This window comes from Oryctolagus cuniculus, chromosome 1 (genome assembly GCF_964237555.1).
Source record: "Oryctolagus cuniculus chromosome 1, mOryCun1.1, whole genome shotgun sequence".
NCBI lineage: Eukaryota > Metazoa > Chordata > Mammalia > Lagomorpha > Leporidae > Oryctolagus > Oryctolagus cuniculus.
In genome coordinates, this window is record NC_091432.1 from 111,184,624 (window position 1) to 111,206,765 (window position 22,142).

The window sequence follows — 22,142 nt, forward strand, 5'->3', positions numbered from 1 at the left end:
TCTGAAGCCAGGAACCAGGAGCTTCTTCCAGGTCTCCTACGTGGGTGCAGGGGCCCAAGCACTTGGGCTGTCTTCCACTGCTTTCCCAGGCATATTAGCAGGGAGCAGGATTGGAAGTGGAACAGCTGGGACACAAAACAGCACCCATATGGGATGCCAGGGCTGCAGGTGGGTTTTACTAGATACGCCAGGGCACTGGCCCCCAGATTTACATTTCATCCATACTGAAAATGGCTCTCAGCTTCTTTAAAAACTACCACAAAGGGGTAGGCTCTTGACAGAACAGTTAAGCTGCCACTTGGGGTGCCTGCATCCCATGTGACAGTGCCTGGGGTCAAGTCCTGGTTCCATTTCCACTTTCTTTTTCTTCATTTTTAATTTTTATTGATTGATTTGTTTATTTGAAAGGCTGAGTTACACAACGAGAGAGGAGAGGCAGACAGAAATCTTCCTTCTGCTGGGTGACTCCCCAAATGGTTGGTAACAGCCAGGGTTGGGCCAGGCTAGAGCCCAGAGCCTCCTCTGGGTCTCCCATGTGGGTGCAGGGGCCCAACGACTTGGGCCATCCTCTGCTGCTTTCCCAGACACATTAGCAGGGAGCTGGGTCAGAAGTGGAACAGCCAAGACCTGAACCGCAGCCCGTTTGGGATGCTGGCATCGTAGGCAGCAGCTTAACCCACTATACGCCACGGCACTGGCCTCCTGGCTCCACTGCTGATTGTAGCTTCCGGCTCATGTGCACCCTGGGAGACAGCCCATGATGGCTCAAGCACTTGGGTTCCTGTCATTCATGTGGGAGACCTAATGGAATTTCAGGCTCCTGGCTTCAACCTGGCCCAACCCTGGCTGTTGTGGGCATTTGGGAAATGAACCAATAGATGGAAGAAACTTTCTCCCTTTCAAATGAATAAAATATTTTTAAGAACCTACTTAAAGAGAAAAATCTGCCACAAAAAGTTAAAAGATAATTCATTCTTATTAAAAGCTGTGGGTTTCCCCTGTGAGATGAGTCAAGTTGATGGAATTATATTTTGTATTCTTTTGCATTTTTTTAACTTTTAAAAAAATTATTTGATGAGCAGTTAGAGATATCTTCCATCCATTGGTTCATTCCTCAAATGGCCACAATGGCTGGAGCTGGGCAAAGCTCAAACTGGGAGCCTGGAACTCCAACCTCATCTCCCAAATGGGTGGCAAGGGGCCAACTACATGGATCATCCTCTGCTGCCTTCCCAGGCACATTAATAGGGAGCTGGATCAGAAGTGGAGCAACCGGGACTTGGACTGGCACCCGTATGGGATGTTGGCATCACAGGTGGCAACTTAACCCACTATGCCACAATGCCAGCCCCTTTTGCATTCTTTTTAAAAATCTCTATTTTTGAAATATGGTCAGGCTCTTCACTGTAAAATATGTGATTGCTTTGAGCCATGGGCCCCCATCACTGAATGGATACAGTCTCTGGTTACCGTCTGCTCAGTCCCCAGGTAGAGTGGAAATCTGAACACTTGGCCTCCCATCAACCAGAGTTTCTCATGAAATTACAAGTTCAGTGGATGTGGCTGTCCTGGGACACTGATACACACACTGCTCCTCTGTGAGCCACCAGGAGTGCAGCATTTCTTAGATTAGGGGAAACAGTCTGAAACATCAGCTTTCATGACCTAATGCTTAGCATATATATAAATTACAGCCAGCTAGCCATACCCTGCCACTCTTTGCAAATATCCCATATTCTGTGACTCATATGGAGGGGCACTTGGGGAATAGTAACAAATCTTCAGGCTACCCCAAGGCACATGCCATGTTAGGTAGGTAAGTCACAGAGCATCAGCAGAATGGTGATCCAGATGAGGAAGCTGCAGTCCAGAGAGGGGAAGTGCCCTGTGTAGGGTCGCTTGCACCCAGTTTGTGGCAGACTCAGGTTCCCTGCCCACTGGGCCCGTGCTTGGATCGACATGCTACAGCAGCTCGCCTGGCTCAGGGTCCCGGAAGACAGGACCTGGGGACACAGAGTTTGCCAGTAACTATGACTCCCTACTGAAAGTCTTTTTATTATGACAATTGTTCAACTTCCTCCTCCTAATCTGTCTTGTCTGAGGCAAGAGTGGACACTTCTTCAGCCCTATGTGCAACAGAGTGCAGCTGCTCAGCTACTTCTCCCCACTGAATGACAACTACTATTGTCACCGTCCCCATTTTACAGATGGGGACACAGAGGCCCTCGGCGTTTACTCCCATGATCCCACAGGTGAACAGTGGAACTGGGACTCAAACCCGGGCAGTGTAGTTCCTGAGCACACGCTCTGAACTTCCGCAAAGTGGCCTGTGAGGAAGGGGAACGAAGATGCCTGCGGTCCCTGGTTGATTTTTTTGCTGCAACTTCCGGAGTCTGTCCCACCCCTCTCTCTCCATAGTCCTTCTCTGTGGGAGCTTCTTAGCAGACCCACTATGTGTCAGCTGCCCTATTTCACCATCCAGGCCCCTTTCTCTCACCATCCACACCCTCAGCATCATCACCTCACTGCCTGTTTGCCTTTCAAAGGATAACCAGCTGTCCAGTTTATAAACTCCAATTTGACTTTAATTTAATAAGTTAAACTCCAACCCATCACACAGCAATGGACTTCATCGTCTCCCGACACACAGAGGTGCACCTTGCTCTCGCTCCATCATCAGTCTTTACATAAAGCCCTCAGGCCATCTCTCTGGGGAAGGTTTCCCACCAGGCTCCTGGCTCCCTCCTTCCAACCGAGCCATTGCTCATGGAGAAGGCATCAAGTACAAAAACGGTAAGAAAGGGGAGGGAGGGGCGAGGAGCAGAGGGGAGCAGGGTGGTGGGGAGTACCTGCCCCCCATCCCGGGCACCGGCCCGGCTTCCTGTGAGCTGCCAACGCCCTCAGAGGCAGACACTGGTGCTGGTCTGAGTGGGGACCTGAGGGAGGCATGGGAGCCCCATCCTGAAGGGACTTGCCTACCCTCTTGGGACAGAAAAGAAGGGCCACCTGGGAGATGCCCTCTGTCACCTGTTCACTGAGGGTCCTCGACCACACATATAAATAAAAAAGAATAAATAAGGGAGGAGGAGGGGGCGGCCTGGGACTCTGCTCAGGGCCCAGAGTCAGCAGGAGGCCAGCACAACTGAGTGATGCTGCACGTGCCAGGACAGAGTCTGCCGCTGCCCCCCGCTGCCAGCTCCCACTTCTGTGTCCTTGGCAGGGGATGCCCACTTCTCACGTGCTTCCCGCTGCAGGGACCCTTCCAGCTGGCCCCACGGCCCAGGGTGGACAAGGCTTCCTGGAACCCAGAGGGCCTTCCTGGCCCCTGGCACTGGGAATCCAGGAAGGGGTATGGAAGGGGATGTGGGAAATGGGCTGAGAGAACTCTCGCCCTCTCCTAGCGCAGGAGGTGAGGAGGGCCCTCAGAGCTGGGGGCTGGGGTTGCCATTGGCTTTGGGTTTGGATTTGAAAGAAAAACGCTTGATAAGGCGGCGAGAAAAGCTGCCGGCCTTCTTCCGGACACTGGGCGTGGCCGTCGTGTTGGAGAGGTCATCGTGTGATTGGCTCAGACCAGCTTCCTTCTGTCGGGGTCTCCGGCGGAAGATGAGCTTTGTGCCACTGCGCAGGAAACTCACTGCGGGGGGATAGGGGAAGCTGAGGCAGACAGAGGGGCTGGGGGAAGGACGGGGACGCAGGGAAAGGACAGAGGTTGGAGGGGCAGGTGGAGTGGAACAGCACCAGTCCTTTGGCCTGAAGCCAGAGCTCTCAGGGAAAGGAAGCGCTCTGCGGTCCGGAGGAAGAAATGCAAGTGAACGTTGGAGTCTGTGCACTACCACCTCTGCCCCCGCGAGGAACCTCAGGGGCCGTAACAGGGAGGACAGACACTGGGCCTCTCTCCTGTGAGACAAAGGCTAAGCAGAGGGTGTTCTCCAAAGCCTCTAAATCATTAGAAGGGGAGGTGGGTTGATACTGACTTGTTCACGGAATTCCAGGATGTGAACAGGAAGTGGCACCTCTGGGGACTTCAGAGAGGTGAATTCAGGACCAATAGGATGAGGGGCTTATACAGCAGGCTTTGGACTTAGGGACCCCATTATCTCAGAAAGGGACACAGGCTTGCATCCGCGGTCGACAGGCTCATTGGTAGAAAGATGAGCCTGTTTGGGGGAAGCTCCTCACTCTCTGAAGTGCCAGAGCTGTCCCTAGCCTGTGTCATTGCTGGAGGAACAAGTCTGCGGTTGGCCTGGGGTAGGATTTCTTCCATTCTTTGGGATGGAAGTAGGGAGTAAATGGGAAGAAAGGATGAGTAGGAAATAAAGGGAGATGACCTGAAAGCCTTTCCAGTGACCCAAGCCCGTCGGAGCCAGGCCAGGAACTAAGGCACCAAGTTCCCCTCTCTGCTGTAGCTTGGCTGAACCTGGCTGGGAAGTCTGGCTGATCTTTCAGGGGAGGTAGGAGAAGACATGTTTGCCGGAGGCTCCCATGACCCTAGGTGTCCAGCAGAACCCAGGTCATGACCCTGGGTCTAAAGGGGGAGTCACCTGCCAGCATGTCCCCACCTTTGTGATCCTTGAGGCTGCGCGTCTCCAGGGCACCAGTGGACCCTGTTTCCGACTCCACATCATCCACGGACGGCCTCTCAGAAATGTCCGAGCGGGTTGTCTCATCAGCTTCCTGGACACTTGTGGGACTGGAGAGGGCATCGAGGGGTCCTGGGGACATGGCTGGTGGGTCGGAGGGGGGCGAGGAGGGGCCGCCACTGGTCCCTGCATCATCCTGCACGGAGGCTTCCAGGGATGCCGCATAGCCCAGGGAGAGTGCCAACTCGTCCTGAGCAATGGGCACCTGGCAGGAGGGACAAGCGTTAATGGGCAGGAGTGACCCATTAGGCCTTCCTCCCTATCCCAACTCCTCTCCCCAGAGCCCTGTTACCTTGGAAACACCAGAGATGATGAGAGTGCTGCGCTTGGTGGGTGTCTTCTTGGCTGCCCGCCCACTGGGCTCAGTCAGCTGACGAATCGCTGTCTCTGCTACCGGGTCCAAGCCATTGGAAAGGTGGCTCTCCCCTGCTGGGGGTTCAGAGGATGGAGAACCCCATTTCTCCCCAGCTCCTTCTGGGACTCCAACGCCTGCCCTACCCAAAGAGGTTTTTGACCCAGGGGCCCCAGCACCAACCACGTCCACACATCCAGCCCCCACTCACGGCTGCTGCTGTGAGACGTATTGCTGGGGCCGCTGGTCTCACTCAGCACGGTCGTCGTCTTCTCGGTCACCTCCACCTTGGACGGGGAGCGGGAGGGGGAGTCTGGTGGGTGGGGGAGGGTCAGTGAGCTGGGCGGTGCTTTCCAGTGGCTCCCACCCCCTACTACCTTTGTTGAGATGCAGGCTGTGGTTGACTCAGAGGGCAAGGGTGATTAAGGAATGATTAATCACAAGATTAATCATGGGGACCAAAAGACACCATAGGAGCTAATGGGAATGTGGGGCCCACTTGCAGCTATGGGGAGATGCCATGGGAGTATGGAGTATACAGGGGTGATAGAGGGGGAGTGCCAGAGTCCTGTAGGAGGAGCTGGGAGACCCCAGAAGCACTGAAGGGTCAGAGGAGTTTTGGGGAGGTGGAGGGATAGAAGGGAAAGTTTAAGAGAGACAGATCCCAAAGCAGGTATGGCAGGGGCAGAGCGCAAAGTCAGGAACTGGGCACGCTGGCGTGGGGGCTGGCCTTCCCCTTTCCCCGTCCCGCCGCGGTCTGCAGCCCGGGGCCACCACTGGCTAGAGCCGAGCTCCCGGGCTCCTCCTCTGTACCTAATTTGCCATCGCCGCGGGGCCGCGACTGGACGGTGGTGACTGTGGTAACGATGGTGCCGTCAGGCATGATGGTGCGGTCCAGCTCTATCTTCTTGGTGGGTGTGATGCTGGGACGGGGAGTGGAGGGGGTGGGCGTGCCCAGGTTCCGGGGGGAGCCCTCCTCATACTGAAGCTGCGGACGGGTGCGAATGCAAAGAGGCAGGGCCTCAGAGACTGCCTGTCCCCTGCGTCCTCCCGCCTGCCCCTGGCTCCGCATCTCACCTCTGCTGCTATGGTGGCTGCTGGGCCCAGGGCTTTCCCTGGCCCTGGCATGAGTGGGCACACCTGTCTCCGAGACAGTGGTCTGGACGGGGAGCCCACAGGCAGTGTGGCCTGGCCCAGGAGCTCAGCTGGAGCAAAGAGAGGCACTGTGAGCTGTGGCCCTGCTCAGCACCCACCCAGGGTAGCCCTTCCTGCCCCACACTCACTGTCTCCATGGCTGCCGCTCCTCAGCACTCGGAGGGTCAGCTCCCGGCTCTGTGGTCCCAGGTCCCTGGGGGCAGAAGCAGAAGGGGAGGATGAACAACCGGAGTGGACCCCAGGCCAGAGGCAGAGAGAGATGATAGCACAAGGCTCCAGTCCAGTGCTTCTGCCCTCCCAGTCCTGCCTCCTTGGGATAGCAGGGCTAGGCCAGGTGGAGACTCTTTAGCTGGGCTTTCAGACCCTTCCAGGCCCTGCTCCGCCCTGTCTGGTTAGTCTCAAATCATGCTCTTTCATTTGTCCAAGTATCCTGGAACCAGGAGTAGTGTCACACTCCGGTGAAACCCTACTCCTGATCTAAGGTGCAGTTTAATTGCCACCTCCTCCTTGTAGCCTGCTGGGATCCTTGTTCCCCTAAGGGAATTGGTCTCTCCCACCTAAGTGCTCCCTCAGCATATTGTGGTAAGCCTCTATGGGAACACTTACAACACCTTCTTTTTGTACCTCTGTTCTGCCTCAAGCCTGCAATCAATGCAGGGGGTGGGGGCTGTATCGTGGCCACGTCTGGATCCCTGGGATCCAGGCCAAGGCCTGGCCACGCACAAGGAGCTCACATCAAGGGCTACTGCGAACAGAGCTGATTCATGCCAGGGCTGTGCTGGAAGAACTTGACCCTCAGTCGCCCACGGAAGCAGGGGGTTGGGGGGGAGGTCACTGCTTACAGTGCCAGGTCCTCTGTCCACTCCACCTCCGGACCAGCCCTCACAGGCTTGGTCCACTTCTGTTGCATGGGAGTGTCGAGCTCAGCCACACAGCACAGTTCCTCGGTGCCTGTTGGAACCAGCAGTTAGAAGATGCTCAGGTCAGAGATGAGAAGCTACTGAGGAGCAGAGAGGCAGTACCCCTGCTAGAGGGGCAGGGAGTGCTTGCAACCATAGGCCCTGGCCGGTGTGCTCTCACCTCCCAGCTCACTTCCCAGGTGGGAAGCTCGAAGCTGCCGTAGGAATAACCGCGTAGGTCTGGGAATGACTGGCTGGGTCTGGGGCATCGTAGGTGGCTTCTCACTGGGTACCTAAGAGCAGGACGAGGTACCTTAACATGGTACCTTGCGGGCAGGCTGCATGCAATCCTTTGACTTTGGGTGCCTACTCACCAGGCCTCCTGGGGCAGAGCAAGCCCTGAGGTTGACCATCATGGCTGGCTGGGTGCTGACTATGGCGTCCTTGATCAGCTCCTCGATTGTGGAGAGCTCAACTTCCTCCTCACCTCTCTACATGGAGCAGGAAAACAAACAGGTGGAGCCCGCAGCTCTGCCTGCCCTCCCTGCCTCTGGCCTTGTCTTTACCAGTCCGCGCTCCTCACCTCTCTGGCCTGCAGCTTAGGAAGCACCGTGAGGCTGAGATCTGGGCGGTCAGTGAAGGCCCAGGACACCAGCAGCCCTTCCCCAGGGATCTCCTCCAGGTTGACTTCCAACTGGGGAGAGGGACAAAGGGACTGGGCTTGACTTGGCCCGCTCCCCCAAAGACTCCGACTCCCCAGGACCACCCCTTCCCAAATTCCATCCTGGAGAGGAGCCAAACAGAAAATGCTGGGCCACCTGAACCGCCCCCTGTCCAACTCAGTTTCCCACATCCCTCCACCTGTGTTGGTGGCAGTGTCAGAGTGACGTGGTAGGTCTCCATGGAGACGGCAGCGGGGGACTGCTGGGTCACAGAGACTGGGAACCGCATCTCCTCGGCAGAGAGCTGGCAATGCAGCACCTAAGAGAGGAGGGAGGGAGGGTGGCCACCTGCTTCACCTCGCCCTATGATTCAGCAGACTCCTACCCACTTCTGCCTTCCTTGGGACTTCATCTTTTGGAGGTCATGAACCCCTCAACGAATCAGATAAGAGCCAAAGACTCCTTTCCCCAGAGAAATGCACACACACACATGCACACACATTTTGCACCCAACTTCAGGGAGCTCCTCAGACCTCCTAAAGTCAGGAACCCCTGACTAAAAGGAACCCTGGGGTCAGCCTCCCTAAAGTCCCAAGCAGGCAGTGCCCATCCGTCCCTTACCATGGTGTGCTCTGATTGGTCTATGCAGGTCACATGACTGATGCTGGCTCTGGGTGGGAGTTGGGGTACTTCCTCAAAGGCAATTTGGATGGAGCTCTAAGGAAGTAACATGGGCACAAGATCACGTCTCTGGAGCTTCCTCCCACAGAGCTGGCCAGCTCGGTGGCTGGCTGGGCCCGAGCACTGCAGATGCCTCAGCTGCAGGCTGGCTTCTGGCCCCTGTTTGGCTCAGGGCTTTAGGTTCCCATCAGACCCCACCTCTCCAGGGACCTGCAGCTGCTAGGGCTCCCAGGGAGCCAGACCACCTCAGAGACCAGATCACCTTGAGCTGAGGACCCTGGGTTCCTCCAGGAGGAATACCAGAGGTCTCACTCTTCTCCTCACCTTCCTCTTCAACCCCTACTAGTCCCAAAGAACAGTGTGCACAGAAAAGTAATCAAGCCACGTGTGTGTGTGTGTGTGTGTGTGTGTGTGTGTAAACAGCTTGACAGAGAGGGCTCGGGCTGAGCTAAGGATCAAGGGCATTTACTGTGAGATAAAAGCGAGAGAAATGAAGCTAAGACTTCTTCCAGATCAACAGGATGTGGAGACTCAAGAAGAGGATGCTACTTGAGGATACTCTTGGAGATGGGGTCCGGCTGAGCATGGCCTGGGGGACCTTGAGAAGCAAAGCAAGCTCAGAGGGCTGAAGGGCCCGGGGGCCTAGCTAATGCTGCACGGCAGACAGCAGGACGGTATTAGGAGGCAGAAAGCTGCTTAGCTCAGGTCTCCAAAGAGCTACTCCCTAATTCTTCCACGGCAGTAGAATGAACCTACTGCAGGCCCCTCTGGAGAGCAGGATGGCAGGAACAGTTGAGAAGGGGCACAGATGAGGCTGGCAACTCCTCCCTGGGTCTCGAGATGGAGGAAACAGATCAGTGGGGTTCATGTGCCTCACAAACCAGAGGAAGCCAACTTCTCCGCTCTGGTAACTGGATCAAGGAGCAGGCCAAGGGAGATGGGAGACGGATGCTGGGAACCTTCATCTCCCCGCCAACGTCTGGCTGAGTCAGCTGTCCTGGAGAGTTGCTTGTGACCCAGGGACAAGGTGCAGGGAGAGCTGGCTGGAGGCATGGGTTCAAGGTATAAACTCGCTTTTGGCTGGTCAGCTGGGCAAAGCAACTTCTTGTGGCCACTTCTGTTTCCAGGGATTTGGGGAGCTAGCAGGGTAAAGTCTCCAAACTTGTCATGGCTGAAAACAGAACCCTCTGAACAAGGCGTGGGTGGACTGTGAGGGTCAGAAGAGATGGCTGGGTCCGGATAGGAGGGGACCAGGGCAAGTGGGGACCTCCCATCCCTCCTGGGTCTCATGATCACACTTCCTGCCCCACTTCCTGGGAGGCGATGCCTGCTGCCATGGGAGGAAGTGGGCAGGGCTGGTATGTGACTGACCCTCAAGGGGCAACTGCAGCTCCTTTGGGAAGGGCATGAGCACAGACAGACTGTCAGGCCCTTCTCCACCGGAACATTTTTCCTCCAACAAATACACTGCGGGCCCAGCGAGCAGAGAAATTACTGATGGGCAGGGGGTAGCTCAGGCTCCTTGAAAAACCGCCTGGCCACGGCAGGGATTCAGGGCAGGAGATGTTAACTGGGTGTGGTGGCATGAGGACCAGGCAAATTCCTTCTGCAGGTGCACCTGTCTCCCCTCCGACAGGATCAGCAGGCTTGGCGGAAGTGCCCTCAGGCACAGGGATTAGCGTTGCTATGAGAACAGTAACTTGTACTAGGGTCTGGAGCCAGAGTACCTTGCCCACAGAAACAGATCTGGGACAGCACTGGGTTTCTACAACCCGCAGCCGCAGCCGCACCTGCTTCTCCGATCTGGAGGGGAAGAGAGATCGTGGGCTTCCCCAGTTGATCTCCACCCCCGTCTGGCCCCTTCCTTCCCTCCCCCGAAAGGAATGGCTGCAGGACCACCTAGGGTCTCGTCCGACTCACCCCGTCCCTGCAGGCCTGCTGGTTCAGCGCTCGCACCCACGCCCGCTGCCAGTTCTCCCGGAAAGACTTGAAGGCGAAGAGCGACGCCAGGAGGCCCCGAACGCCTGGCTCCTCGGCGGCGCCGGTCCGAGTCGCCCGCAGCCGCAGCAGCGAGCGCCACACGCCCAGCTCCCGCAGGGGGCCCGCTGGCTCCGCAGCTGAGGCGGGGCCCGCGCCCCGGCCCCCGCGGGCCCGCGCCAGCCACAAGCCGCGAGCGTACTGCAGCAGCCAGCCGAACACGGTGAGCAGCGAGGCGGCGAAGAGGACCAGCAGGGCCGCCCAGCCCACGTCCCCCTGCCCCCAGCTGCGATCCATGCTCGGCACGGGCTCGGTCCGGCTCCCGGCTCAGGCTCGGCCGCTGCCCCGGGGGAGCATGGCCCAGCAGGGCCGCGGGGCGGGGGCGGGCTCCCCCGGGGCTCTCGCGAGCCGAGTGCCCGGGACCGGCGGGTGCCACAGATCGAGGAGGGGGTGTCCTCGGGGCTCGCGACGCCGGGTCTCTGCCTCCGTGGCCGGGGTCCCTCCCTGCTCCGTCCAGCAGTCGCAGCCCGGCGAGCCTCCGGCCGGCTCCCGGCTCCTCCCACGGCGCGGGCCCGCCGGAGCCGGGCGGGGACTGGGCTGCAGAGACGCTGGGGCGCGCGGGCCGGCACCGGCTCCGGGAGGGCTGCGTGCGCAGAGCTGACACTGACAACACCGCCGGCGCCCCGCCCCCACCCGCCCTTAAAGGGGCCGCGCCCGCACCGGGCGGGGCGGGAGGCGCCGCGCGAGCGGGCGACGTTCCGGGGTTGAAACCGGGCGGGGTCTTTGACCGTTCCGCCCCATCCCGGGACTGGGGGGATGCGCCCCCTCGCCCGAGTTCACGGCGGCGGGAATGACCTCACTCACCCGACGCCCCCTTAGGTCTCTAAGTGAAACGCCTGTGAGGTTGACAAGGAGGTGACCCCCGTGGAAATCGACGCCTCTTCTAACACCTCCAGGCTCGGTCCCTTTTAAGTCCCTCAGTCCTGGGGCGGGGCGGGGCGGCACATGGCATCCCTCCGGAACGGAAGTGTCTGGTAGAGGTGCACAGAGAGAGAGCAGAACCCGAACCTGGCAGAGAACCGAGCGTAGAATACTGAATTCCCTCCAGCACCCTCGCCGCCCCCACTCCCCTTCGTCTTGGAGCTGGGACCCAGGGACGTCCCCTTAACTTCTTTGCTCGGATGCGGTTGTTCCGGAGACGTTTCCCAAGCCCAGAGCTGTGTCTGTTTTTAGAAGTGCTATATTTCCATAGTAACAGCTCCTGCCTATGGAGCACGTGTAGAGAGGGTGGGGAAGAGAAGAGAGCAGAGCTGGCGGTGCCGCACTGAACTGCCAATAGATTTGGCCAGAAGACCCTGCCACCCAGATGTGAGACCCCAACAAGCGCCCCAGAAATCGCATTGTGGGTTACCACCCGACTCCCGGCCTCGGGATCAGGGAGGAAATTCAATCCCTGTAGGCCTGGGACCGGAAAGCAGGATCCAGAGGAATCCTGGTTCCCTGAGAGCCTACAAGGGAGGTCTTTGCCCCACAGCCCCTCAGAGGTAGGTCAGAAGGTGTTGAATAGCCTTTTCCCAAGTCAGTTAGTTGCCTGAGGGATCAGCACGTGAGAGCAAGGAATGCCTTCTAAAGTGGAGTTGGAGCTGGTGCCGTGGCACAGAGGGTCAGGTCGCCAGCTGCAGAGCTGCATCCTGTAGGGGCACCAGTTCGCGTCCCAGCTGCTCCACTTCTGATCCAGCTCCCTGCTAATGTGCCTGGGAAAGCAGCAGAGGATGGCCCAAGTGCTTGGGCCTCTGCACCTATATGGGAGACCCAGAGGAAGTTCCTGGCTCCTGGCTCTGGCCTGGCCCAGCCCTGGGCATTGCAGCCATTTGTTGAGTGAATCAGTGTTGGAAGATGGATCTCTTTCTCTCTGTCTCTCTCTCTCCCCCACTCTGTGACTCTGTCTTTCAAATAAATAAAAATAAATCCTTAAAAAAAAAATAAAGAGTGGAGTTGCAGGCCTAGCAGAACCAGCAGGGTTTTGAGGCAGAGGAGGTGTTGGGGTAGCCCGGGGCAGCCCTGGATTTCACTGTAAGGATTGGTGGGGGAGAGGTGGCTGAGATGGGGTAACCCTGCTGTGGCCCTGCGCAGGCATGGTCAACAGCCTGCAAAACAAGAGAGACTCCTAGAGCTGGGCCTCTGGTCTCAAGGGGGAGGAGAAGACATGGAACAAGGAAGGAGAGCACGCAGGGACAGAATCCAGAGATGCCGGCGGAACAGTCCGCAGGCAGTGCAGCTGGGGCTGGGGGAGCAGGTCACGCAGGACGTTGTCCAGGTGCAAGTTTCCTCTGTGAAGACCCTCTGCCCCCAATATCCTTCTTTCGGTTCTCAGTTCTTAGGTTTATTCCATCAGCCCCTGCACTGGGCCTTATGCTGCCAGATACTGCTTGACAATGAAGACTTAGCACTCCCAGTCTCTCCTCCACCGCTTAGCCCTCGTGCTCTTATTTCTTCAGGGGAGAGGTGGGAAGAGAAGGAAGGAGAGCCATTGGGCTGTGTGGACCGAGTCACAGACAGCGTCCAGCCCCCCCTCTGGAGCTGCAGGGAAGCACCTTTGGGAGGCTTTGTCGTGGTCAGCTCCACAGTGGACTGGCCTTGCTTACCGGGAGGTGCTCAGGTCAGTTAGCAGATGTGAGCTCAGGCCTGGTCGGCTCAGCTAACCTGTGAATCCCAGGTGTTAGCCTTCTTATTCATTTGCTAATCACCTTGCTGGCGGTTACCATCAAGGGAGCAAAATCATTCAGCATAAGTGACACGCGTCCAAGGAACCGCTTTCTGATGGTAACATGTATACCTGAATGAAGAATGCCTACTGCTCTGACTTTCAACAAATCCTCCCACCCTCTTAGGTGAGGGAGGGCTGATGATCTCAGAGAAGAAAGAGCCAGTGCCTGGCCGGATAGGCAGATCCATGAGGCTTGGCCTCCCTAATAAAGCAGGAACAGAGACAGACTGTCCCTCCGACCTCCGACCTCCGGGGAGTCTCAGCCAGCCTCTGAGCTATAAGATACCCGGGCGCTGCCTCCTCCGGGGACCCACAGACTCCTCCTTCACACCTGCTCCCGGTCTCACCCCTCCCTCTGGAAGGCCCTTCCATTCTGCCACCTGCTCACATCCTTTGAGATACCACTCCTCCTCCAGGCCCTGTCCTGCCCCTGGTCACCACCCCGTGCTCCCTGCTCTGTGCACCTGTTGCCCTCTGCACTTCTTTCACACTCAGACTCATTAATGTGTGTGATGCCTTCTAAACAGATACTGGTGTCCTTAGCCTCGGGGGGACAGCCTGTGGAAAGAAAAACAGTGGCCTCCAGGGAGTTTCCAGTTTAAGAGGCACCAGTGACACAGACACAGATGGGTACATATGCTCACACACACACACACACACACACGGAGGAAACAAACTGGCAGAACACTGTGGTGTAAATCACTGGGATTATGTTCACATGTGTCCTTGTCCCGCTAGAGCTGCTCCGCATCTGTAGATTCAACCACGCAAAAAACATCGTTGTACTTATATGTACATACATATTTTTTCTTGCCATTCTTCCCTAAACAGTGCAGTACAGCAACTGTTTACCTAGCATTGACATTTAATTCAATATTATAAGTAATCCAGAGATGTAAACTATACAGGAGGAAATGGGTTGGGTTACATGCAAATACTTCACCGTGTTATATAAGGAGGCTCAGCATCCACGGATTTGGGCACCCTAAGGGGTCATGGAACCAAGTCTTGAGGATACTGAGGGACAACTCTATGTACAAATGAGGACACTTCAGAAGGGTCATGGAAAATGTGTATTATGAAAAGACTATGCATGGACTTTCACTTTTTTGCATGTGAACTTTTAAAGACATTTTTCATTACTTTTACAGATTTTTTTATTTGAGAGGCACAGTGACCAAGAGAGTGAGACAGAGACAAAGATCTTCTGTCTGCTGGTTCACTTGTCATTTGCAACAACAGCCAGGTCTGGGCCAAGCCGATGTCAGGCGACAGAAACTTCATCCTGGTTTCCCACATGGATGGTACTGGCCCAAGTACTTGGGCCATCCTCTGCTGCCTTCCCAGGTGCGTTAGCAGGAAACTAGACCTGAAGCAGCTAGGATTTCCTATGGGATGCTGGCATCACAATGCTGGCCCTTCCATGAATTCTTTGAAGGACCTTGGTGTTTATGCCTTTTACACATATATTTTGCCTGTTACTGTTAATTAGACCCAAGGGTCATTTCATACTTTGATTCGAGGTAAAAGACAGACTATCTTGGCCCAAAAAGAATCACCCTGACCTTGACTCCTGAAATCCCGGAATTCCTAATGGCAGAAGTGCTAGGCTATTTGAGGCATATCTCTAACTCCCTCCCGGTTATTTCGTCTTGGAGAAATGAGAACACGTGGGGGAATGAAAGGGAATTTAGATGCCAGTGACCGTTACTTGCAGGGGAGCGGGTACCCAGCAAAAGGCACAGTGAACTGGAGGAAGAAACCTGACTGGGAGCCCTAGAGCTCATAAGGAGACAGGTGTGGGCCTGCTGCTCCTATCTCCTAAGCTCATTGCAAAGCCTCAGCCTCCATCTCCTCATTTCGGGAGCTTGGTACAAAGCAGTGATCCAGGACCAAGTGAAAGCCCCGGGTTAGATCCGAGACTCGGTGTGCCGAGCCCTCGGCAGTGGGAAGCGCCGCGCTGGTTGCCTGGCAACTAACTGCTACAGTGGGAGCAGAAGGTGGGTGGGATGCGGGGCGAACAAAAGTACCTGATCCAGGACGAGAGAAACAGGATGGGAGGGGCTCTGTGGTACAGGACAGCGTCCTTCCAAGTAGCGGCAGCGTTTCCGGGAACTGACTTGTTTACCTTGGTTTCCGACTTACGTGGGCAACAGGTTTCCTACAAGAAGCAGGCGCGGCCCCACACCCTCGTCCCTCCCGTCCAACCCCTAGCTGCCAGCAGCCATCATCTTCCCCGCTCCGGAGGCATCCCAGCTTAAGCGCGGGGGGGCAGTGGCCCTTTAAACGTGACCTGTGGCGGCCGAAGGAGCTAAAACTGACGTGGAACCCGAGAGTAGACGGTGTCCGGCACGTGGTGCGAGGAGGCGTTCATTTTGGAACTGGGCAAGGAGTCTGGGCTCTGCGTCGTTAATGTTAGAAAAGTGTCCGCGCTTGTTTGTGCTTCTTTTGTCGATATGCCAGTACTCGCGGGATGCCTTTATCCTCGGAAAAAATATGTTTTTTTTAAAAAAACCACTTTTCTCCCCACCTAGTGCCCTTAATAAAAATGGCGGCCACGGCCTTCCGCAGCAAGTTGCTCTGCGAATGGGATCCGGGCGGAAACAGGGTAGGCAGGTGTCGCAAGGCAGCGCTCAGGTTGCCGTAGAGGGGCTGTCGCTGCCGTCCCGGGGCTGCTCGAGTCAGAGTTGCGGGGTTTGCTCCGGCTGGCTGTGGGAACGCTCGGCCGCTTCTTGCTGCTGAGGCCTCTGGGCTGCCGCCCAGCCTGCTAGCTCGCTGAGGGGCCGGCGGAGCGGGGCTCCTGGCCGGTCACCATGTGGGCCTTCCCGGAGTTGCCGATGCCGCTGCTGGTGAATCTGATCGGCTCGCTGATGGGGTTTGTGGCCACGCTCACCCTCATCCCGGCCTTCCGTGAGCACTTCATCGCCGCGCGCCTCTGTGGCCAGGACCTCAACAAGTCCAGCCGGCAGCAGATGTGAGCCGCGGCGCGCGGGGTTCCGGGCAGGGGGCTAGGGCTGAGGAATGTCGGGTGGGCAGGGCAGGGGCGGGGACCGAGAGTTAACCCAAGCCGCCCAGGGCTCGGGGAGGTAATGGGCAGAAGTGGCTAGCATAGGGGAAGGTGGGTGGGGGACCCTTGGGTGTATCAGGGACTCGAGCAGTGGTGTTCTCCGTCCGCCCCCCTCACAAGTAAAAAAAAAAAAAACTGGGAAGGGTAAGACTATTTGGAGTCACTGTAACCCCACCCCCGCACTGGTGAGTGACCACGCCCCTTCTCTTGTTTCTCTTCCACTGTTGCTTTTGGGCTGCAGCCCGGAGTCCCAGGGAGTGATCAGCGGTGCTGTCTTCCTTATCATTCTCTTCTGCTTCATCCCTTTCCCCTTCCTGAACTGCTTCGTGGAGGGGCAGTGTAAGGCATTTCCTCACCACGAAGTAAGTGGCCCAGTGGAGGTCCTTGCCTGATGGCTGGCACCTGGGAACCCGAGAGAGCTGAGGGTGTGGGCGGCGGCCGGGGTTCTCGGAAGGTGGAGTGGGAGAAGGCTGGAGCCGTGACCTGCCCGAGCCTCCCCCAGTTTGTGGCCCTGATAGGTGCCCTCCTTGCCATCTGCTGCATGATCTTCCTGGGCTTCGCGGATGACGTGCTGAACCTGCGCTGGCGCCACAAGTTGCTGCTGCCCACAGCCGCCTCGCTGCCTCTCCTCATGGTCTATTTCACCAACTTCGGCAACACCACCATTGTGGTGCCCAAGCCCTTCCGTCCGCTTCTTGGCCTGCATCTGGACTTGGGTGAGTGGCGCTGCCAACTGTGACACCTGTGTCAGGGCCCCCTTCACCCTCGATATATCCACCGGAGCATCCTTTGGTGCTCTGCATTCTCCACCAGGTTATCTCCGCTCTGTGCTTTTATCTTCTCGCTTTCCGGTGGCCCTTCGTCCTGTCCTCTGTCCTCACCGCTTTTCTCAGAAGAACGTTCTTGAATGCCCCTTCCCTGGCAGCACTAGGACTTCTCATGCTGTGTCTCCCGCAGGCATCCTGTACTATGTCTACATGGGGCTGCTGGCAGTGTTCTGCACCAATGCCATCAACATCCTAGCAGGAATCAATGGCCTAGAGGCTGGCCAGTCACTAGTCATCTCTGCCTCCATCATTGTCTTCAACCTGGTGGAGCTGGGAGGTAGGTGGGGATAGGGACAAGGAGAGAGAGCAGTCTGAGTGTTGAGGGAGTTGCCTGGTATATGGCTTTGAGGAGTTCTGAAAGAAGCAGTGTGTGCATAATTACAGAAGATAAAAGAAGCTATTTACATCACAAATAACAACAGTTATTAATTGTGGAACAAAGAAACAGCAGCCCTGTCATTTGTAGCTGGTTTGGCCACTGCTAGGACGCAAACAATGTCACAGAACCCTATCATCAGCATCAGACAGGTCACTCTGTGACTATGGTAGAGCAACACAAAAACCAGACCCCTCTGTGTGTTGTCATGGCTGAGCACAGGGAAAACCACAAGAACACCGGGCAGTCCACAGCAACGATCAAGATCCCTTCTCCTGGGCTAATATGGGAGACTGCTGCTGCTTTCCAATAACTCAGCCCTCCTAATTGTTTGATTAAAAATTAAGATGCTCAATTACAGAGCCGCTCTTGCTAGCTGACCAGCACTAGACCAGACCAAACTCTACTCCCCTGCACACTCTCCAGAATTATTCCAAACACACCCTGGAACAAACCCCTCCTAACGCCCCTTTCAGGAGGCATTCTGCAGTTTCCCATGACATGAGGTTTCCAAAGTCCCTCTCGTTGCCAGTCAGTGAACCCAGTGGTGACTGTAAGCATGTTTCTGGTGGCCTTTGGTTAATGGGTACCAACAAATGCTTACTAAAGCAAAGCACTGTTGAAACATTATCTCACTGCAATCTTGTAATAGCTCTACATGGCAGTGTTATCATCAGCCCTATTTTACAGATGAGAAAACGGAGGCTTAGAGAAGTTAAGTGTGTCACGGTCAAGGTCACATGGCTAGGAAGTAAAGCTGGTACTCAAACCCGGGTCAGAATGGCCTAAGCTAAATTTACAGTAGTAACTAGGAAGCTGTCCTGAGAGAAGTAGAATAGTGGGAACTGCCCAGGTGACATTAAAGGGAAAGTGTGTTCTTGAAAGTATCTCGGGCAAGTGGATGCCACAGCAAAGGACAGAACTCAGGGACAGACACAGGTAGGACCGAGGTATTTGACTTCCCTTCTCCTCCTGCTCTCAAAGGTGATTACCGGGATGATCACGTGTTTTCCCTGTACTTCATGATACCCTTTTTCTTCACCACTTTGGGATTGCTCTACTATAACTGGTAAGTTGGCCCATGGATGAGGGTCTGAATACATGGCAAAGGTGGTCCTGCTGATAACCCACCCACCGGGGAAAAGGCAAACCCATGCATACCTGTGTTGAGTGTTCTCTGGGTCTTACAGTGATACTATTCTGGCATCCCTCCCTACCCAGCGGAAGTTGGGGATGTACACTCTGGAGTCCCTAAGGATAGAATTCAGGGCCTTGGGTCCTGCAGAATTGCTGGGATAGCTGAGTCAGACTCAGCTTGGGGCTAGCCCGGTGCCCATAGTGTATGCTGTGAGAATAAGGATTGGCAATGCCTTTTGCTACTGGCTCAGATCCTCTCCCCCACACAGGTACCCCTCCCGGGTGTTTGTGGGAGATACCTTCTGTTACTTTGCTGGCATGACCTTTGCCGTGGTGGGCATCCTGGGACACTTCAGCAAGACCATGCTCCTCTTCTTCATGCCCCAGGTGTTCAACTTCCTCTACTCACTGCCTCAGCTCCTGCATATCATCCCCTGCCCTCGCCACCGAATTCCCAGGTAGCCGCTTTGGGGCTTCAGAGGCCGACATAGCCTTTCTCTCGGGATAGCCAAAGCCAGTCTATATGTTATTGTGCAAAGGGAGGGGGCCCAAGGAAGGGCTGACTTCCCATGCCGTGCACCTTCTGTAATCTGCGAAGCTATTACATAACCTCACGTAATGCTAAGAGCACTTCCGAGCACACACTAGTAAGCAGAGCCAGAAACAGGCATCTGGCCTTTTCCCTCCCCAGTCAGAGCTCTTCCTATTAATGAACACAGGGAAGAGCCTTCTCCGAGTAGTGGCCCAGTCACATGAAGCTGTCTTCCCCCTGCAGACTCAATACCAAGACAGGCAAACTGGAGATGAGCTATTCCAAGTTCAAGACCAAGAGCCTCTCTTTCTTGGGCACCTTTATTTTAAAGGTAACAAGGTAACAAGGAGGTAAGGCCCTAGGCCGCCATCCTGAACTTGGGGATCCGGGAGCCTAGACCTGCATCAGATCCCAGGGGAGCTCGGAGGCATTAAGCAGACTCCTGTTCCCGGACCACACATAGGAGCTGCGGTTCTCCCTCTGGTCCCCGCAGGTAGCAGAGAGGCTCCGGCTGGTGGCGGTGCGCCAGAGCGAGAGCGAGGACGGCCACTTCACCGAGTGTAACAACTTGACCCTCATCAACCTGCTGCTTAAGGTCTGCGGGCCCATCCATGAGCGGAACCTCACCTTGCTCCTGCTGCTGCTGCAGGTGAGGTCGGGCATGGGGATGGCGTTTGTACTTCCTTGTGGCTCTTTCTCGACGGACCTCACGCCAGTCCATTTCTCTTGCAGGTCGTGGGCAGCGCTCTCACCTTCTCCATCCGATACCAGCTTGTCCGGCTCTTCTATGATGTCTGAGTGCCCTGGGTGTTGGCCCTCACCTCAGAGTCTCCAGGGGTCCTGCCCTGACCCCTGTCTGGACCAAGGCTGCTTCCCCTTCCCCTGTGATCATGGACATCCGGGGCCTTTCTTGCCCTCTGGCGAAGGCCACTGAGACTTCACCTGTGGCTCCCCACCTCAGCTGGCCGCTCTCCCGCCCTCGCATCTCTGGGCTGCAGCGGATTTTGGACGGTTACCCACAACTCGACTCTCAGGGTCCTGCAGCTCAAGGGATGTGCTGGGCCTTGGGGCAGAACCTGGGCTAGGGAAGGGACACGGGCTGGAAGGGGGCTTGACTCTCGACTCTAAATGAAGTATTCTGATTAGTAAAGGCAGACGGGGCACCCGACGCTCCCGTCAGTGACAATAAAGGGTCTTTTTTCTTGTTTCTGTACGTATATTTCCTATGGGGGCATTTTAGGAAAACAGGGAAGGGCGCGGGGAGAGGACCTCCAAGCGGAGGCCTGTGCCTGTGGCTGCTCTTTCAGACCCTTCCCAGCGAGAACACAACTGAGACCTGACAGGAAAGCTCCCGGCGGCACAGGGGGCCTTAAGGTGGGAGTGGCCTGTCTTCCGACGTGGGATCGTCCCTTTTTGCACTCTCCTTCGGCCTATTCGGAGGGGGCGGGAGTAGGGCGCCCCCAGACTTAGATGGGAAAGCTGAGGTAGCAGAATCTAGTCCTTTCCTTTAAAAACCCCAGGCCAGCACGGGGTCTGGCTCCACCCCTTTCGTCTTCCGGTTCTAGTCTCCGCCTGCCACGTTTAAATCTCGCGCGCTTTGCGCGGATTGGCCGCGTCCGGAGTGGCTGCCTGTCAGCCGGCCCGCACGCTTCCTCACCTTCTTACCCGGGCAAAAGGTTTTCAAATTCGACCAATCGGCGGGCGCGCTCCCTCAGCCGAGGCGCGTCCCCGAAGGGTTAACCTCAGCCAACCGGAGGCGGGTACTAGAAAAAAGAGCCAATCAGGAGAGCGCAGGGGGTGTGCCCTAGGGGCATATAAGGGCGGCCCCGCCGCGCGCGCGCCGGCAGTTGGACTGCGGCGGTTGGCTGTTGGGGGCTTCCGTCCGGGCGTCGCTTCGTGCCGTTCTACCTCGCGCACCATGTCCGGCCGCGGCAAGACCGGCGGCAAGGCCCGCGCCAAGGCCAAGTCGCGCTCTTCGCGCGCCGGCCTGCAGTTCCCGGTGGGCCGCGTGCACCGGCTGCTGCGGAAGGGCCACTACGCCGAGCGCGTGGGCGCCGGCGCCCCGGTGTACCTGGCGGCCGTGCTCGAGTACCTGACGGCCGAGATCCTGGAGCTGGCGGGCAACGCGGCGCGCGACAACAAGAAGACGCGCATCATCCCCCGCCACCTGCAGCTGGCCATCCGCAACGACGAGGAGCTCAACAAGCTGCTGGGCGGCGTGACGATCGCCCAGGGAGGCGTCCTGCCCAACATCCAGGCCGTGCTGCTGCCCAAGAAGACCAGCGCCACCGTGGGGCCGAAGGCGCCTTCGGGCGGCAAGAAGGCCACGCAGGCCTCGCAGGAGTACTGAGGGGCCCGCGCCGCGGCCGCCCGCCCCGCGCCACCACAAAGGCCCTTTTAAGGGCCACCACCGCTCTCACGGAAAGAGCTGAGCCACGGCCGCTGCCCCTCCCCCGCGCCGCGCACCTGCACGCGCCTCGGGCCGGGCTCGTGACTCAGCCGCCCCACGCTGCGGGGCTGCGGGGCGGCCGCGGCGCCTGCGGAAGACGGCCTGCGGGGCCGAGCGGGCAGCCCTGAAGGTGAGGCCCTCGGCGGCCGCAGCCCAGGACTGGGACACCCGTCTGCGGCTTCCAGGCCTCGGCGGGAGACGCGCTGCCCCTCTCGTCGTTGGCGGCCGCACAGCCCGGCTCCGTTCGCCCCGGCGGGGCGGGGGACTGCCCGGAGGACTGCCGGGCGGCGGCGGCGCGGCCCGCGCGCTCAGACCAGCCCCGTCCGGACGGCCTCCGGTGGCTTGATTGGGACTTTGCAGCTAACTCGTCGGAGAACCAGAGACTGGGAGTTTCGGATGGACTCATTTTGTTTATTAAAGGATTTGGTTTTTTAAATGAAGCGCTTCCGTGTACTTGCCTGAGGGGGCGGGGCGGGGGTTCAGCTAACGGGAAAGGCTGTGCCGGGACCGGGTGAGGCAGGAGCCGGGGGGCTCTAAGGTGTGTGGGGGGCTCTCCGCGGTATCCGGGGACCGTGTCGGGCAGAACTACTGCGGCAGGAACGCGGTGTTCCAGAATTCGGG

General features: G+C 57.2%; 3 protein-coding genes across 5 annotated transcripts; 2 read left to right on the plus strand and 1 right to left on the minus strand.

Annotated features, from left to right (window-relative positions):
- Nucleotides 1-2,563: 2,563 nt before the first annotated feature.
- Nucleotides 2,564-12,181, minus strand: C2CD2L (C2CD2 like). 3 transcript variants are annotated; one of them, XM_051837701.2, is made up of 15 exons: nt 11,231-12,181; nt 10,310-11,009; nt 8,330-8,425; nt 7,908-8,027; nt 7,630-7,740; nt 7,421-7,537; nt 7,228-7,339; nt 6,990-7,098; nt 6,276-6,340; nt 6,070-6,197; nt 5,806-5,980; nt 5,204-5,305; nt 4,933-5,069; nt 4,560-4,845; nt 2,564-3,634 (listed from the first exon to the last, which is right to left on the minus strand). In XM_051837701.2, the coding sequence occupies exons 2-15, from the start codon at nt 10,661-10,663 to the stop codon at nt 3,423-3,425; spliced, it is 2,124 nt and encodes a 707-aa protein (XP_051693661.1). In that variant the 5' UTR covers nt 10,664-11,009; nt 11,231-12,181; the 3' UTR covers nt 2,564-3,422. The 3 variants fall into 3 exon arrangements, with proteins under 3 accessions (XP_051693661.1, XP_008248722.1, XP_002722758.1); XM_008250500.4 differs by having other exon boundaries at nt 10,310-12,181; XM_002722712.5 differs by having other exon boundaries at nt 4,933-5,066; nt 10,310-12,180.
- Nucleotides 12,182-15,423: 3,242 nt separating this feature from the next.
- Nucleotides 15,424-20,279, plus strand: DPAGT1 (dolichyl-phosphate N-acetylglucosaminephosphotransferase 1). Its single transcript, XM_002722711.5, has 9 exons — nt 15,424-16,107; nt 16,442-16,562; nt 16,703-16,916; nt 17,158-17,304; nt 18,388-18,472; nt 18,810-18,998; nt 19,316-19,403; nt 19,566-19,721; nt 19,805-20,279. Exons 1-9 carry the CDS (start codon nt 15,947-15,949, stop codon nt 19,868-19,870), a joined length of 1,227 nt encoding a protein of 408 aa, XP_002722757.1. The 5' UTR covers nt 15,424-15,946; the 3' UTR covers nt 19,871-20,279.
- Nucleotides 20,280-20,902: 623 nt separating this feature from the next.
- Nucleotides 20,903-21,957, plus strand: H2AX (H2A.X variant histone). Its single transcript, XM_002722709.5, has one exon. The coding sequence runs from the start codon at nt 20,991-20,993 to the stop codon at nt 21,420-21,422; it is 432 nt and encodes a 143-aa protein (XP_002722755.1). The 5' UTR covers nt 20,903-20,990; the 3' UTR covers nt 21,423-21,957.
- The last annotated feature ends 185 nt before the right edge of the window (nt 21,958-22,142 follow it).

What these genes read in the sequence shown, in the direction of transcription:
- DPAGT1 (XM_002722711.5), top strand. Translation starts at nt 15,947, where the DNA reads ATGTGGGCCTTCCCGGAGTTGCCGATGCCGCTGCTGGTGAATCTGATC. An exon ending in AAGTCCAGCCGGCAGCAGAT is followed by an intron (nt 16,108 to 16,441) that starts GTGAGCCGCGGC and finishes TTTGGGCTGCAG; the next exon opens with CCCGGAGTCCCAGGGAGTGA. An exon ending in CCTCGCCACCGAATTCCCAG is followed by an intron (nt 18,999 to 19,315) that starts GTAGCCGCTTTG and finishes TTCCCCCTGCAG; the next exon opens with ACTCAATACCAAGACAGGCA.
- C2CD2L (XM_051837701.2), bottom strand. Translation starts at nt 10,663, where the DNA reads ATGGATCGCAGCTGGGGGCAGGGGGACGTGGGCTGGGCGGCCCTGCTG. An exon ending in TGGACAGAGGACCTGGCACT is followed by an intron (nt 6,341 to 6,989) that starts GTAAGCAGTGAC and finishes TTCTGCCCCCAG; the next exon opens with GGACCTGGGACCACAGAGCC. An exon ending in TACGTCTCACAGCAGCAGCC is followed by an intron (nt 5,070 to 5,203) that starts GTGAGTGGGGGC and finishes CTGAACCCCCAG; the next exon opens with CAGGGGAGAGCCACCTTTCC.
- H2AX (XM_002722709.5), top strand. Translation starts at nt 20,991, where the DNA reads ATGTCCGGCCGCGGCAAGACCGGCGGCAAGGCCCGCGCCAAGGCCAAG.